The following is a 14,075-nucleotide window of genomic DNA, read 5'->3' as shown; positions in this document are numbered from 1 at the left end:
ACAACTGGAACATTGTACTTACATATTAAAAAATAAGGAGAAGTCTCCCGGAGAAAATGGGAAACTGTTATGGATCTCTGACCATCCACGAAACCTGCTTAAATGTGCTCCGACTGTACGAAGGCATGAACCATTTCCACTGACCATTATCCCTTTTTTTTATTTAATAAAAAAAAACCATTTTATTTTATTTTACTTTATTTTAATTATTTCATTTTTATTCATTATTATTATCATTATTGATTGTATTATTATATTATTATGTTATTTCATTTTATTCTATTTTATTTTATTTCATTTTTATTTACTATTATTATTATTATTATTATTATTACTGATATTATTGTTATATTATTATGTTATTTATTTTTATCCTATTTTAATTATTTCATTTTTATTTATCATTATTATTAATATTATTACTGGTATTATTAATATATTATTATGTTATTTATTTTTATCTTATTTTTATTTTCTCCCCATTAGTTATTACTGTTATGATTTTATCTTGTCTTTACTGTCTGTGTACTTGTTACACAAATAAATAAATAATTGAAAAAAATGTGTGTGTGTGTGTGTGTGTGTATACAGTATATAATATATATATTTTTTTGTTTGTTTGTTTTTGTTTGTTTGTTTATTTTGATAATTATCTTTATTGAATGTTCCCAGTTATACAGACGACAACTATGTAGTTAAAATGTAAAATATTAAATAATGGGAAATGCAATGTAAAAACAAATGAATTACTTACACGCATAGATATCAGTCAGTTTTACTTATATCTTGGAGAGAGAAATATCTTGATTCAGCTTATTCACGAGAAATCCTGCACATAAGGGACAGTGTTAGTCACTCACTAGTCTTTTTTTTTTAAGACTCACAATAATAAAATAGGAAACAAAGGAGTTCCTTTTCCCCCAGATTAGAAGTTTTTATTTTATCATGAATTTAATTTACAGAGAAAATACTAACAACTTCAATTAATGATTGTTTTAATGATCAATCATTTGGCTGATCATTTATTTAACATATCCATTGTCCATCTAGAAGCAGAAGATTTACTTTATTAATCCTGAAGGGAAATCCACATTTTTTTCACTCTGTTGTCATATAAAAACAATCAATCAATTTTATTTATAAAGCCCAATATCACAAATCACAATTTGCCTCACAGGGCTTTACAGCATACGACATCCCTATGTTCGTAGGACCCTTGCAGTGGATAAAGAAAAACTACCCAAAAAACCCTTTAACGGGCGAAAAATGGCAGAAACCTCAGGAAGACCAACTGAGGAGGGATCCCTCTTCCAGGAGGGATAGACGTGCAATAGATGATGTACAGAACAGATCAGCATAATAAATTAACAGTAATCCATATACAAAAAACAAACAGGCCCGAAATACACACACACGTGCACAAACAGAACCTATATATGCATTAAATGGAGAGATGTCAGAGTGAGGGAGCTGCCCAGCAGATGTGAGTTTGGTGCCTTGCTAAAGGGCACCTCAGCAGTGCCCAGGAGGTGAACTGGCACCTCTCCAGCTATCAGTCCATGCTCCATATGTGGTCTGGATGGCGACTAGGGCCAGCAACCCTCCAGTTCCCAACTCAGGCCCCTATGGCCTGAGCTACTGCCGCCCCTTCTACACAACTTGTCAATAACGTGTGTGAAATTGTGAAAAAAACACTGTCTTGAATTCCTTAAGCCTGCCATGATTTCTTCAAATGCCTTTTGATACTCAGTTTACAATACTTTAAGACAAAAAATGCAGTAAATCCATGCATTTAGACAGCTGGAACCAATGAATATTGGGTATATTTTGCTTGGTACAGTGACTTCATCAGTAAACTGGTTATCAAAATAGTTGCTGATTAATATTCTATCAATGGAAAAATCTATTCATTGTCTCAGCTCTTAAATGAAATTTTTAAACATTTGTAGTCCAGACAACATTCTCTGCTTTTAGACTGAAAATGACTGTTAGATCATGTGATTCAATTTGTATGTTTCAGGCATCACTCAAAGATTGTAAGCGTCAGCCCCAGAAGTTATGCAGCTGAAGGTTTGACACCAATCTGTGTCTAAAGGTGTCTGGACACAATTTACATCTGTCACGAATGAGGTTTAAATGTAGACATATGGGATAATTTGTCTTTTGTTAAATGAAAATGCAAAAGCAGCAGGTTTTATCCAGCGTAGGTGTTCTGGTTGCTTTGGTTCAATGGAAACTTGAAGGTGACAGAGAACACATGTTGCACAGAGGGCGGTAGATGACAGGTCAGTTGGGCACAAACAGCAAACTTCCACCTCCCAGGCCTCCAAGCAGCGACTGCTAACTGATATCAGTTACATCAACAGGGTCTGATTCTGCAAAGAGAAATCAAAGATACACACGTGCTATGCTGAATGTGTTCATTGGTTTGTTCTGGGTAATTTGCCTGTATACGTTAAAAGGATGAAGAAAGTGGATCATATTAGATCTGTGCCGGATCCTTACGTTGACTTCCTGTGTCAATGATTTGTTTTAAAAATGCTGCTGTTGGTTCATAAAGTGCTACATGCTTTAAGGTTCAATACTTCACTGATCTGCTGCTGTTATGAACCATCCAGACCTCTCAGGTGGTCTAGGATAGTTTTCTATTCAAAACTAGTTAAAATTAGACAAAGCAGCATACAGGGTTTTTTTGCACCACATCTAATACTCCAGTCCCTTAAATCAGGGCTTCTTATTGTGGTTTTTAAAGCTAATTTTAGCCTCTACTTCTTTAAAAACAATAATTTGTATGTTGTAAACATCCCTCTTTACTTATTTCATGTTATCTTGCTTTGCTTTTAAAGAGTGTGTTATATCTTTTTTACATCAGGCATTGAAAAGTTCCATACACATCTCACAATCTCACATAAATGTCTGAGACAGTGTGATGCCATTCTGCAGTCTAAGTTTTTCAGTCTTTAGACTGATTAAAAAATAAAGCCATTACCTTAATAACTGATCAGAATATGTGGTAACATGTACTTCACTTTCCATTTGATGCTCCAGACAATAGCCATGTTTTTGTACCCAGAAACAGGGTCAGAGTGAGAGCTCATACCCTTTTCTTTATCTCTGCTGCCAGTGCTTTTAGTGTTATCCACAAAGTCAGTTTTGTAAATGTAGATTACTCATTAAAATAAATCTCTAAAGATCTTAATTTCATTCACGGACTGCAGATAGACATCCAAATTGTGTCCAACAAAATCTATTAGTTGATATTTGGAAAGATGAGACATATTTGGGAGCCCAGAGGCAGCTATTAATTGTATTTTTCTTAAGATCCTGACCACCTCCCATGCATGTGTGTGGGTTTATAAAGGTTAACAAAACCCTTTTTCCAAAGAAAATCCTGTTGCTAATGTTAAACTCAAGATCTGCTCCATTTATTTTTGCCTTAACTGAAATCAGCCCTCAAAATTCAACATTTAAGATTGAAAAAAAAAAAGAGAAATCACCAAAAAATGAGATTAAACTCACAAGAAACAAAATTCTAATACTTCACACTACATCCATGTGGGCACAGGTGAATTTAGTTGGTTATAATCGTTGAGTATTGTCTTATTTACTAATTAAATTGAAAGTTCCCATATAAATGATTCCTTAAAAAGAACAGCAATCTGAGGAGCACATCAGATATTAGTGACTACTCTGAATAAAGACAATCAGCTTCTTCTACCTACTTAATCTGTGCTGGTATAAAATGGCCGATGAACTGAAAATGCATAGATGTGCAGCCAATACTCCCTCCTGCTGGTAGCTTTATGAACTCACGAGGTTACAAAAAGCAGATTATCCAAGTAAAGCTGATAATGTGTGTGCACTCCAGCTCATGCATTACCTACTGAAATGTAACCCACACGATTTTAATTAAGACTACGAGATTGGATAGATTTTCAAAACATTAAAAACTTTAATAAAAGCAGAATCAAACATAGGGGTGAACTGAACACATTAATTTCAAAACAGTTTTTAATCTAAACATAAGCCTGAAATGGGACGGGAAAGGTGAAAAAAAAGTAAATTTACAGATAACAAAACAGTTCGCGACATTTCTCAAAAAATACTTTGTCACGAGAGTGTTTTAAGATCAAGAAACTCAAGCAATCGAGTCCCATGCTGCCCGACACTGCCATCAACATTACTTATAACCCTGAGTTCATGATGCAAAAAATAACAGACACATGTGGCTGGTTTGCAAGACGAAACAAACTCAATTTTTAGAGTTGAGAAGCAGTGACTGACATTAATTACGGCTTTACAAATGGTTCAAAGCAAGTCTTCCCCCGACATAACAAAAGTACAGTTCAATAATTCACAATTCTTAGTAGTAAAGTCCATAAGGTGTGGAATAAGAGGACAGATGGGGTCTGGGTGGGGGGAGCTTGGATCCAGGGGACAGTCTCATTCATTCCGTGTGGGTGATGGGCACTGCTCCCTTAAACTGAGCTCAACAAAGACCCCTCACCCGGGCATGTGTGATGTGTGTGTGCGTGTGTGTGAATTCAAGTCCGCTGTAATTTTCCCCAATGAACAAAACAAAACTTGGAGGGAGCCCCTAGTAGCCACCGCCGTATCCACCACCGCCACCTCCCCGGCTGTAGCCACCGCCGCCGCCGCCGCCGCCGCCGCCTCTGTTGTAGGGACCCCCGCTCCTGTAGGTGGAATAGCCGCCCCCCTTCACTGCACCATAGTTAGAGTGCTGCTGTCCGTAGCCATCCCCAAAGTCACCATTACTGTACCCACCCATCTGGTTGTCGTATCCCCCCTCATCGTATCCCCCATACCCGCCGTATCCTCCGCCGCCACCGCCGTTGTATCCCCCGCCATAGCCTCCTCCGTAATTGTTGCCGTAGCCGCCTCCGTAGCCGCCGCCACCTCCTCTTCCGCCGCCATAGTTTTGCATCCCCCTTCCTCGACCTCGTCCGCGGCCGCCGGTGGACATCTCCTGCTTCGTCAGAGCTTTCTTCACCTCCACCTTGTTCCCGTTGATGGTGTGGTACTTGCTCAGCACCGCTTTGGTGGCGGAGTCAGTGTCCTCGAAGAAGACAAAGCCGAAACCTCTCTTCCTGCCGGTCTGCTTGTCAGAGATGATCTCGGCCTTCTCCACCACGCCGAACTGCGAGAAGTACTCGGACAGGTTGTCCGCCTCGATGTGGTCTTTCACACCGCCGACGAAGATTTTCTTCACGTTGGCGACGATGTCCGGGTTGTTAGCATCCTCGCGTGCTATGGCCCTCTTCAGCTCCACTTCTTGGCCTTCAACGACATGTGGCTTGGCCGCCATTGCTGCGCTGGCCTCGTCCGGTGTCGAGTAGGTGATGAAGCCGAAACAGCGAGACCGGCCGAGCTGCTGGTTCATCACCACGACGCAGTCGCTTAACGTGCCGAACTGTTCGAAGTGCTTGCGGACGCCATCTTCTGTGGTTTCCACGTTCAGTCCTCCGACAAAGAGCTTACACAATTTGGCCGTCATGATTGAATTTCTTGTGAGGATGAAACAGTCCCTCTTCTTCTTCTTCAATGAGCAACGTCAGGGCGGGGCGGACTCGCTTGCCTTCGTAAGACGTAGCGGTCGCTGATTGGTCAGCTTTAAATGAGTCAGCGCTCTCATTGGCTCGCAAGCGGTTCACGTAGCTGCCGCCTTCAAGTGGTGTCGGAAAACTCAGGTTCAATTTCTGACGAGGGAGGGAAGCGTGGATATCAACCTTTGTGCCCGTTCGCTATGTTCCTGTACAACATATAGCACATTAACCCTCTGAGACACGCTGGGCCACCGGCCGACATCTTTGAGAAGCTGTAGAGGGAAGAGTTGTAAAGTTAGATGACACTAGTATCATGTGAACTAAAGAATCCAGCAGTACCAAACATGTTATACTAGCTTATCAGGAAGGGGGCGAAATGACTCTCCTTATTGAGGCTAAGTTTTGGCGAGGGAAAACAGCATGGTCATGTTCACAGAGGTCCCCTGGCCTCTCACCCCACGCTATCTGAATGAAAGTTGTTTCTGTGGTTACCCACGTGCTTCCCCTTTACAGACAGGCCCAGTCTATGCTAGTCCCACACAGCTTTGAGCACATGTGCACCTACTGCATGTCATATACACATTACACATTATTTTCACCTATTATATTTGAATATTTCTACACTATGTGGTCCATAAACAGTGTTAGAGTTGTATAAAGTGGATCTGACTGGAAAGCTGAGACTGTTGTGAATTAAATGAGCCCAGTTTTATTCATGTGTGATGGTTATTCCCCTTAGTAGCCATCTCACTGCAATGAGACAATTTCACTATAGTAGTTTCCAGAATAGAAAAGTGTGAAAAGTTTTTGATACTAAATCAACAACACATTTTTCTGTGGTGGTCCTCAGGGTCTTGGTGTCTTAATTTGGTATTCTAGAGGGATATATGACCATTTTATCAGCTCTCAAGAGGTAACGTGCTTCAACTGAGCACCAATAGTGTAACAAATTACATATACACTAAATTGCTGCAACAGCTTATGAGACAAATGCACATGGGAATAGCCATCATATACTTCTACTATAATGTTCAAAGCCCCCTTAACACTCTAAACCTTTAAAATTTGAACAGGCATCTAACCAAAACATGTTTATTATATTTGTGACTAGAAAAACTTGACCCACAGTGTTGAGCTGTAGCTCAAATTAATCTTCAGGTTCCCAGTTTTAAGACGATGTATGCTGCTTCTGTGTGGCTTTTACTGTTCACCTGTCTTCTTGCCCAAAGTGTACAGTGTTCCCCCCAAAAAAGACAAAAGTTAGTCTACGTGGGTCTCTGTTAATAAAGGCACACAAGGTACACGGCATACATGATACCTCCTTAAAGACAACAGCAATCATGCTTTCATCATGATAAAGCCCTAATGTTCTTTAAATACACCAGAAATTATTTTACTATATTACTGATTTAATAACTTATGTAAAATAAAACTTGAGGGGTATTCACACAGAATTCGTAATATAAAGGTGTGACATAAAAAGTGTATAATCTAACTTTTCCTGTTTTTGAAAAAATGCCAATTTTCTACATTTTCAAAGAAAAAAATCCCCAGTGCTTAAACATAATGTCCTCTAGCTGCTTATTTACTAAGGACAGAGCAGTCTTGAGGCCACAGCTAAAAAATAATAAGAACAAATGTACTGAGCCACAAAATTATGCATGACACAGTTCTGCTTACTTGGACCAACAGTGTTGACCCACTTTGGTGACTTGTGCTATTTTCTCTACAAAATTAAGATTATTCATACAACTGCATGTGTTTCGTATGTGAAACTCTGTAGCCAACAGCTCTCTCTTTATATTTGCCTTCATTGTGAACAGATTGATCAGTGTTTAACATCTCAGATTTGTACTTAAAATTATTTATGTCATTCAGTATTATTTATCAGCCTCACAGTGTTTTACAACTTGTACAACACACAACATCCTCTGCCTCTGGGCTCTTCAGTCAGATAAGTGAACACTTCCTTAAAAAAAACCAACCCTGTAACATGGACAAAATGGAGGACACCCTTCAGAAGAGTAATAAAGGAGGGATCCATCTTTCCGAACAGACAAACAAAATGTTAACTGACAGGAAGAGAACTGGTCACACAGGTCTTCAACACATAGCGAGAATATGAAAAGACAGGAACTTCCAACACACTGTCTGTTCACAGTAAGTTAAACTTATCTCCGCTCTGCTCCCAGGCTGCTGGGAAAACTCAGTGCTTCTACAACTGAGGTCAAAAGAAACTACAGGTAAGTGAATTCATGTTGCAACGTGCCCATGTTCAGTCTGCACCCGCTGCAGTTCTCTGACAGACTTGTCAACATGAAAGCTGCAGTATCGGTTTTGGGAGACAGTCCAACTTTAAAACCAGATCATCAAGTTCTGTCTTGTTAGTTTCGAACGAACTGATGCAACACTCAGCTGCTTATCTACGATGAGTCTGACTCCCAATTGAAATTCTACAAACTTATAGTATCCTGTAAAGTTTCCGACATCTTGTGAAGCTGTTACTGTGTGTTTTGTTTAGTTTGTCTTGTGTACATGCACGATACCCACTCCTGACAATGACTTCACACTATTCCACTGACCTACAGGTGAGCCAAAATGGCTGCTGGTAAACATGAATATAAACTGAGCAGGATTTGAAGATATAATATGCAGGATTTTCCTGGGAAAAAAATACAGACAGAGGGCAATCTCTGCAGACAAACACACCAGCAGTGGCTCATAGGTGATTATTAGGGGATTACGTCTGTATCACACACTCTTATTTTCTGTGCTCGGCATGTGTAATGTCATGTACCCCCACAGCGCTCCAGTGAGGTCAGGACTTTATAAAAGGGTAGAAACCAGATCCCAGACCGTAAGCTGGAGGCATCCAAGTCACACGGTGCCAGAAACACATTCACAGCGAGGCCAAATGCATCGGCTGAATCTTGGTTTGGCTTTCACTTTTGACTCCAAGCGTGTTTACAAACAGTAACCACCAATCCTGCATAGTATACCTTTATAAATTACACTTTTAAAGGCTCTAAAGGACACACACAATGTTTTTTTTGGTGACTAACTGAATGTTACCGTAACTTATGTTACCATGAAACCTCCACAGGGCTCCTTTAGATACCCCAAACAGTTACGCATGTATACATAGAGGTGCAGAAACAGTGTAATTTAGGCTGTGAATGTAAAGACAAATCCTTTGGTTTCACCTGAAGTGCCAAAACAACCTCACCACAGGCCAGTCAAGCCCACTGAACATTTTAGGCACTGATTTAGACCATGGTTATAGAACTAACCATGACCCAAAAATGTAATCAGATTGGAAGATGTTATATGTATGTGTTTGAATGAAACATGAATACATCCAACAATGTCAGACCTTTGGTATCACCGCCTCTGCAAACCTTAACCGTCCAACACAAACCAGATCACAACCTTATTTTGACCCCTTCATTGAAGGTATCACCGTTGGCAGACATGCAACCAACTACTCTCAATATAAATAAGCAACATAACAAAGTGTCTTGGTGTATAAAAATATATAATTTATTGTAGATTCATAAAAAGCACAGCCAACATAACAGTTGTTTCCTGTTCTTATGGGATGATCAGAAATCGTCAAGCCCCATTATCCTATAAAAAGGTAAGAGAACAGAGGGAAAATTTACACTCCAATCGCCACGTCAAGCAACACTATTATAACACAACAGTATTTCTGACACATGTAACCAAAGTTATGTGTCACAGCACGTCAGACAGGACCACACTACAAGAATGCCCTTCCCTCCAATTTTTCAAAACCCAAATTGTCTCTTGTCGCAGTGGTTTTGGTTTTAATAAAGACACCACTGCTAAATTAAGGAGGAAGACTGTTATTCTGTCAAATATATTGTTTAATTTTGAGCTCTCTTATGATCACTTTAGCTCATTGTTTAAACAGATGAAGACCATGTCCGTCTTTATCAGAGAGGGCTCTTCAAGTAATGATCCTTCCTGCTCAGTTATCAAAATCAGTTTAATTTACCAACACAATGAAAACCCATTAGACTTCACCTACAGGAATACATATCCTTTTAGGTACTGATGGACAGTTTGGCCGGCAGACTACAGAGAAAAATTACATGGGCTGCACCTGTCTTCTGAATGTTAATCAGGAGAAAACAATGCAACTCTTTTTCTCATTTCTTATTTAAATGTTTCCTAAAAGGTGCTGAATCACAAAAATGTACTCAGTTGCCAGAAAAATTAGCCCATGGTCTTTATTAACACCTCCCAGGCCTGTTCAACATTAAGTTCTATGCTCATTACAAGACTGGTATTAAAGAAAAAATGCCTCAACTTCTGATCAGTATGACCAACCTCTTGTTTACCTAGCAACACTCCCTATCGCTAAATGCTGCAGTGCATTGTAATAAAGTCAAACGCAACCGTAGTTATGTAACTGGCAGCTCATTTTGCAGCCTTTAATCTGTTTACAGTTCATCAGGCTGCACAGAGATGAACAACTGCAATATCTTGGCTCTTCAGGAAACGCCTTATTGTAATACATTTATTTGATAGCTGTTTCAATCATGTTTTGATGGCAGAGCAGATAAGAGGTTGCCATGAGGTCTACGTACAGTATCCTGCACATGGAAGCCTCTACTTCCTGATTAAGTAACTGCAAGACGCACGTGGGGCCGTGCAACCATGTGATTTTTCATCACTTTTGTCTGCAGGAAAACGATCAGTACAAGTGTGCGTGTTAAGCCTCCAAGCTCTGCTGCATTGGATTTTTGGACCACTACAGCGACCACTGAAGCCATTCACATTTCATTAACACTTACCACAGGTGAAATAAAGAATGTACCTGCAAATATCAAATCTGTATCTACGCTTATGTGTTCAACCAAGTATCGCAGGCCATTTATTTTAAATATTCCTCATTGGGAAAAACCAAGTCACATTGTGGCCAAGCTCACACATGGCCTGTCTTGGAGTTTATACTAAACTGCTCCTTGAGAAGTTATTTTAAAATGCGCTTGCTTACTTTTAACTGCAACAACTGCCTCTTATTTTATACCTGCTCATTCTTGACCTATGCTCTGTTATTTGTAGTCATTGTTTTTAACTAGTGCTTTGCTTATTGTATCTTTTTATTGACATTTTGTGATGTTAGCAGCCCTTGAGTGTCATTAAAGTTGCCATTAATTAAATATTGATTTTATAAAACCACGAAGACTTATTAAAAACACAAGACAAGTATAATCATAAACATTTATTGCATTTTGAAACCCACAGTGCCCAAAGTGCAAGCTCTGACTCCCAGGTCATCATCAGCAAGTGGTCCTAAATAAAACTGAAAGAAAGATTAAAAAGGAATAAGACAGAACACTTTGAAATCACATTAGTTTAGTTTTCAGGCATTGGGGAAATATATTTGAGATCGCACTGGGGCACTGTGTTATCAAAATTCTCCCAAACTTTATAATCCACCAACTCTTCGTTAAAACCTTTCAGGGGGGAAAACCCATGTTAGACCACACTGGGGAATCCTTTGTGAAAACTGACTTCACCTGAGGGGGAGAAGGCACAACCACTCTCCGGTACCCTCGTCGGCGTGCAGACACACACCCCATCGTTTTCGGGGTGATGTCCTCGTGCCCAGGTTACCGTAGCAACCTGGAGGAGACGGGAGAGAAACAGAGTAAGAAACTGGACCGTGCAAAGTTTCCTGGAAGAGACACCAATGTACTCGTTCCATTATTTCATATAAATGGTGGAACAAAATTTGGGTCCCCTTCCACCCACTTTAAAGTTCATTAAAGGCCAAATCAAGTAACCCCCCCATTTTTGTTCTTATTTTAAGATTAGCTACATAAGACGCATTGAGCTATGATTAAAGTGTCAGATACTTTATGATTAAATAATGGCGCACTTGTGCACCATCTCACAAAAGATATGCCATACATGGTTGACCAACACAGAGTGAAGACAGGTTGATTTACATACCTAGTTTGCTGGATGTGGATATCCTAAAGAGATATTTCAGACTCCTATCACAATCGACCCCAGGTAATCAACAGGGTCCTGATGTAGCCTACAAACAAACTGCTACGGCTATTATGGCTGGGATAGCATACTGGAATACGAGTAAGAACACCTAATAGGAAGTAGGAATAATCAAAGATAAATATCAGAGCCCTCATGTCCACATATTGATATGTATTCAAATATGTAAAAGGAAAGAAATATATATATATAAAAAAGTCATTAGCATGTCTAAAAACCACATAATTTTAAAAACACAAAGGTCAAACCCTACAAAGCCTACATGCATTGGCTGTGGGTAGACTACAACCATTCTGTAACCATTTCACCCACCTGAGAGTAAGGGAATAAACTGTGGGAAAGATGCCATGTAACTAAAGATCAAGATGAGGTCACTTATAAAACCTGTGGATGAACTTGAGGAAGCCTGGTTAAATAAGTAAAATAACTAAGCTAAGTGGTATAACGTTTTATTTAAAATGAACATACATAAGCATACCAAAAATGTTTTAAACAGTAGGTTTTGTTCTCCAGACATGAAAGTATACAATATACATTAGATATTGCTACAGGTAATGAAAAATGAACAATATTTAGACTGGAACTATTACTATGCGTGAGGAGAGTTTGGTAGAGTACAGTATGGGGGAGAAAACAAGGAAACTGGATCCTGCAGTATCACGTTCCCACCTTGGCTGAATAACCCAAGTATATAATCATACAAGTTGATGTAATGACAAGCTATGAAATCCAACACGACAAAAAAACATGCTTTCTCATCCTCATACATTGAAATCACACTAAAGTTTACTCCAGAAAAACAAAATCTAATTGCTTAAAATGCAAATATTAGGATAATCATCAAAACAATCCTACATCGAAATTTGCAAAACAACGAGTGAACGCAAATAAAAAATAATATTCAACTCTAAACGACAACTACACGCGTAGGCGTGGGTACATAATAAAAAAGGGGGATTCACTGTATGCTTTTATTCTTCATTTTAACGTGTCCTAGTTGAACGGCAACAACAGCTGCTCGTTATTATCAGGCTTTCTGGGAAGTGACCTTCCTACCTGTTTGGGTTTTGAGGTCTGATGATTAGGGGGGTCTCTTTGTCCGTATCTCTGCCATTGTTGGATTTCACGGCAGACGCCCCGTTACTGAATTTGATTTTGTCGTCCAAATCCTGGCTGGAGGTAATTTATGGCAGGGGGGTGGGGGTGGTTGATTAGTGCGGACTCATCTAGTAGCCGCCGCCGTAGCCCCCCCTCGGGTAGCCGCCGCCACCGCCGCCTCTGGTGTAGGGAGCACCGCTCCTCTGGCCGCCGAAGGGCGTCTTCATGGGGCCGTAACCAGATGAGTGCTGACCATAGCCGCTGCCGAACTCGTTGTAGCCGTTTCCGCCACCATAGCCACCTCCCTGGTCTCCATAACCACCGTAACCTGGTCCGCCATACCCTCCGTAGCCGCCGCCACAGTTGTAGCCTCCGCCATTTCCGTAGTTGTAGTTTCCGCCGTACTCCCTGCTGCCGTAGCCATTTTGATTTCCCCTCATGCCTCTTGTTGGTCTGCCTCTAGGCCCCATGCCGGTTCTGTTGGCCGCCTGCATCTCCTGCTTTGTCAGGGCTTTCTTCACCTCAACTTTGTGTCCATTAACGGTGTGAAACTTCACCACAACCGCTTTGTCGGCTGCGTCGTGGTCGGTGAAGTAAACAAAGCCGAATCCCCTTTTCTTTCCGGTCTCCTTCTCCGAGATGACTTCGGCCTTCTCGATCTGGCCGTACTGAGAGAAGTAATCGCTCAGATGCTCTTCTTCAATGTCGTCTTTCAGGCCACCGACGAAGATTTTCTTCACCTTTGCGAGGGCCTCTGGTTTGTTGGCGTCTTCTCTCGCCACGGCCCGCTTCACCTCGACCGCGTTGCCGTCGACGGTGTGAGGCCTAGCCGCCATGGCGGCGTCGGCCTCCTCCGGTGTGGAGTAGGTCACAAAGCCGAAACAGCGGGACCGCTGCAGCTGCTTGTTCACGACGACGACACAGTCGGTGAGCATACCGTACTGCTCGAAGTGCTTGCGCAGGCCATCGTCATCGGTGTCGACGTTGAGGCCACCGACGAAAAGTTTGCAAAGCTGGTCAGTCATCTTTAGATATCGAAAGGCTGGCTGGTACTCAACTGAGCGGTGATCTCAAAATGGCGGAGGGAGAAGAGCGCAGCTGAATTTATAACGAACGCGTTGTGTGACGACAGACTGGCTCGAATAACTGTTGACACCTCTTCCGGTCCGATACTGTTTCTTTGTGTAACAAAAGACAACAGCTGTTTTGTTTAAAATGTAGAAAACGACCATATACAATCTACAAAAAACATCATATAATTATAAAACATAATAAATATTTCTACGTTTACATATTATGACGCTCATATTGTCGCGTGCTACATTTGGCAGGATGGTTTCTGTGTCACATGGTTACAGAACGCATCGA

The 14,075-nt window shown here is 40.7% G+C and overlaps 2 protein-coding genes across 3 annotated transcripts; both read right to left on the bottom strand.

The window, feature by feature from the left end:
* Positions 1-3,928: 3,928 nt before the first annotated feature.
* LOC117260465 (heterogeneous nuclear ribonucleoprotein A0-like) lies at positions 3,929-11,225 on the bottom strand. Its single transcript, XM_033632410.2, has 2 exons — positions 11,114-11,225; positions 3,929-5,836 (listed from the first exon to the last, which is right to left on the bottom strand). Exon 2 carries the CDS (start codon positions 5,513-5,515, stop codon positions 4,598-4,600), a length of 918 nt encoding a protein of 305 aa, XP_033488301.1. The 5' UTR covers positions 5,516-5,836; positions 11,114-11,225; the 3' UTR covers positions 3,929-4,597.
* LOC117260466 (heterogeneous nuclear ribonucleoprotein A0-like) lies at positions 9,083-13,800 on the bottom strand. Of its 2 annotated transcripts, none has more exons than XM_033632411.2 (3): positions 11,550-13,800; positions 11,114-11,219; positions 9,083-9,191 (listed from the first exon to the last, which is right to left on the bottom strand). In XM_033632411.2, exon 1 carries the CDS (start codon positions 13,730-13,732, stop codon positions 12,836-12,838), a length of 897 nt encoding a protein of 298 aa, XP_033488302.1. In that variant the 5' UTR covers positions 13,733-13,800; the 3' UTR covers positions 9,083-9,191; positions 11,114-11,219; positions 11,550-12,835. The 2 variants fall into 2 exon arrangements, with proteins under 2 accessions (XP_033488302.1, XP_033488303.1); XM_033632412.2 differs by having other exon boundaries at positions 12,666-13,800.
* Between the last annotated feature and the right edge of the window lie 275 nt (positions 13,801-14,075).

The sequence above is a fragment of the Epinephelus lanceolatus genome, chromosome 7, assembly GCF_041903045.1.
Source record: "Epinephelus lanceolatus isolate andai-2023 chromosome 7, ASM4190304v1, whole genome shotgun sequence".
Classification (NCBI taxonomy): Eukaryota; Metazoa; Chordata; class Actinopteri; order Perciformes; family Serranidae; genus Epinephelus; species Epinephelus lanceolatus.
This window is presented reverse-complemented; position numbering and strand designations above follow the sequence as displayed.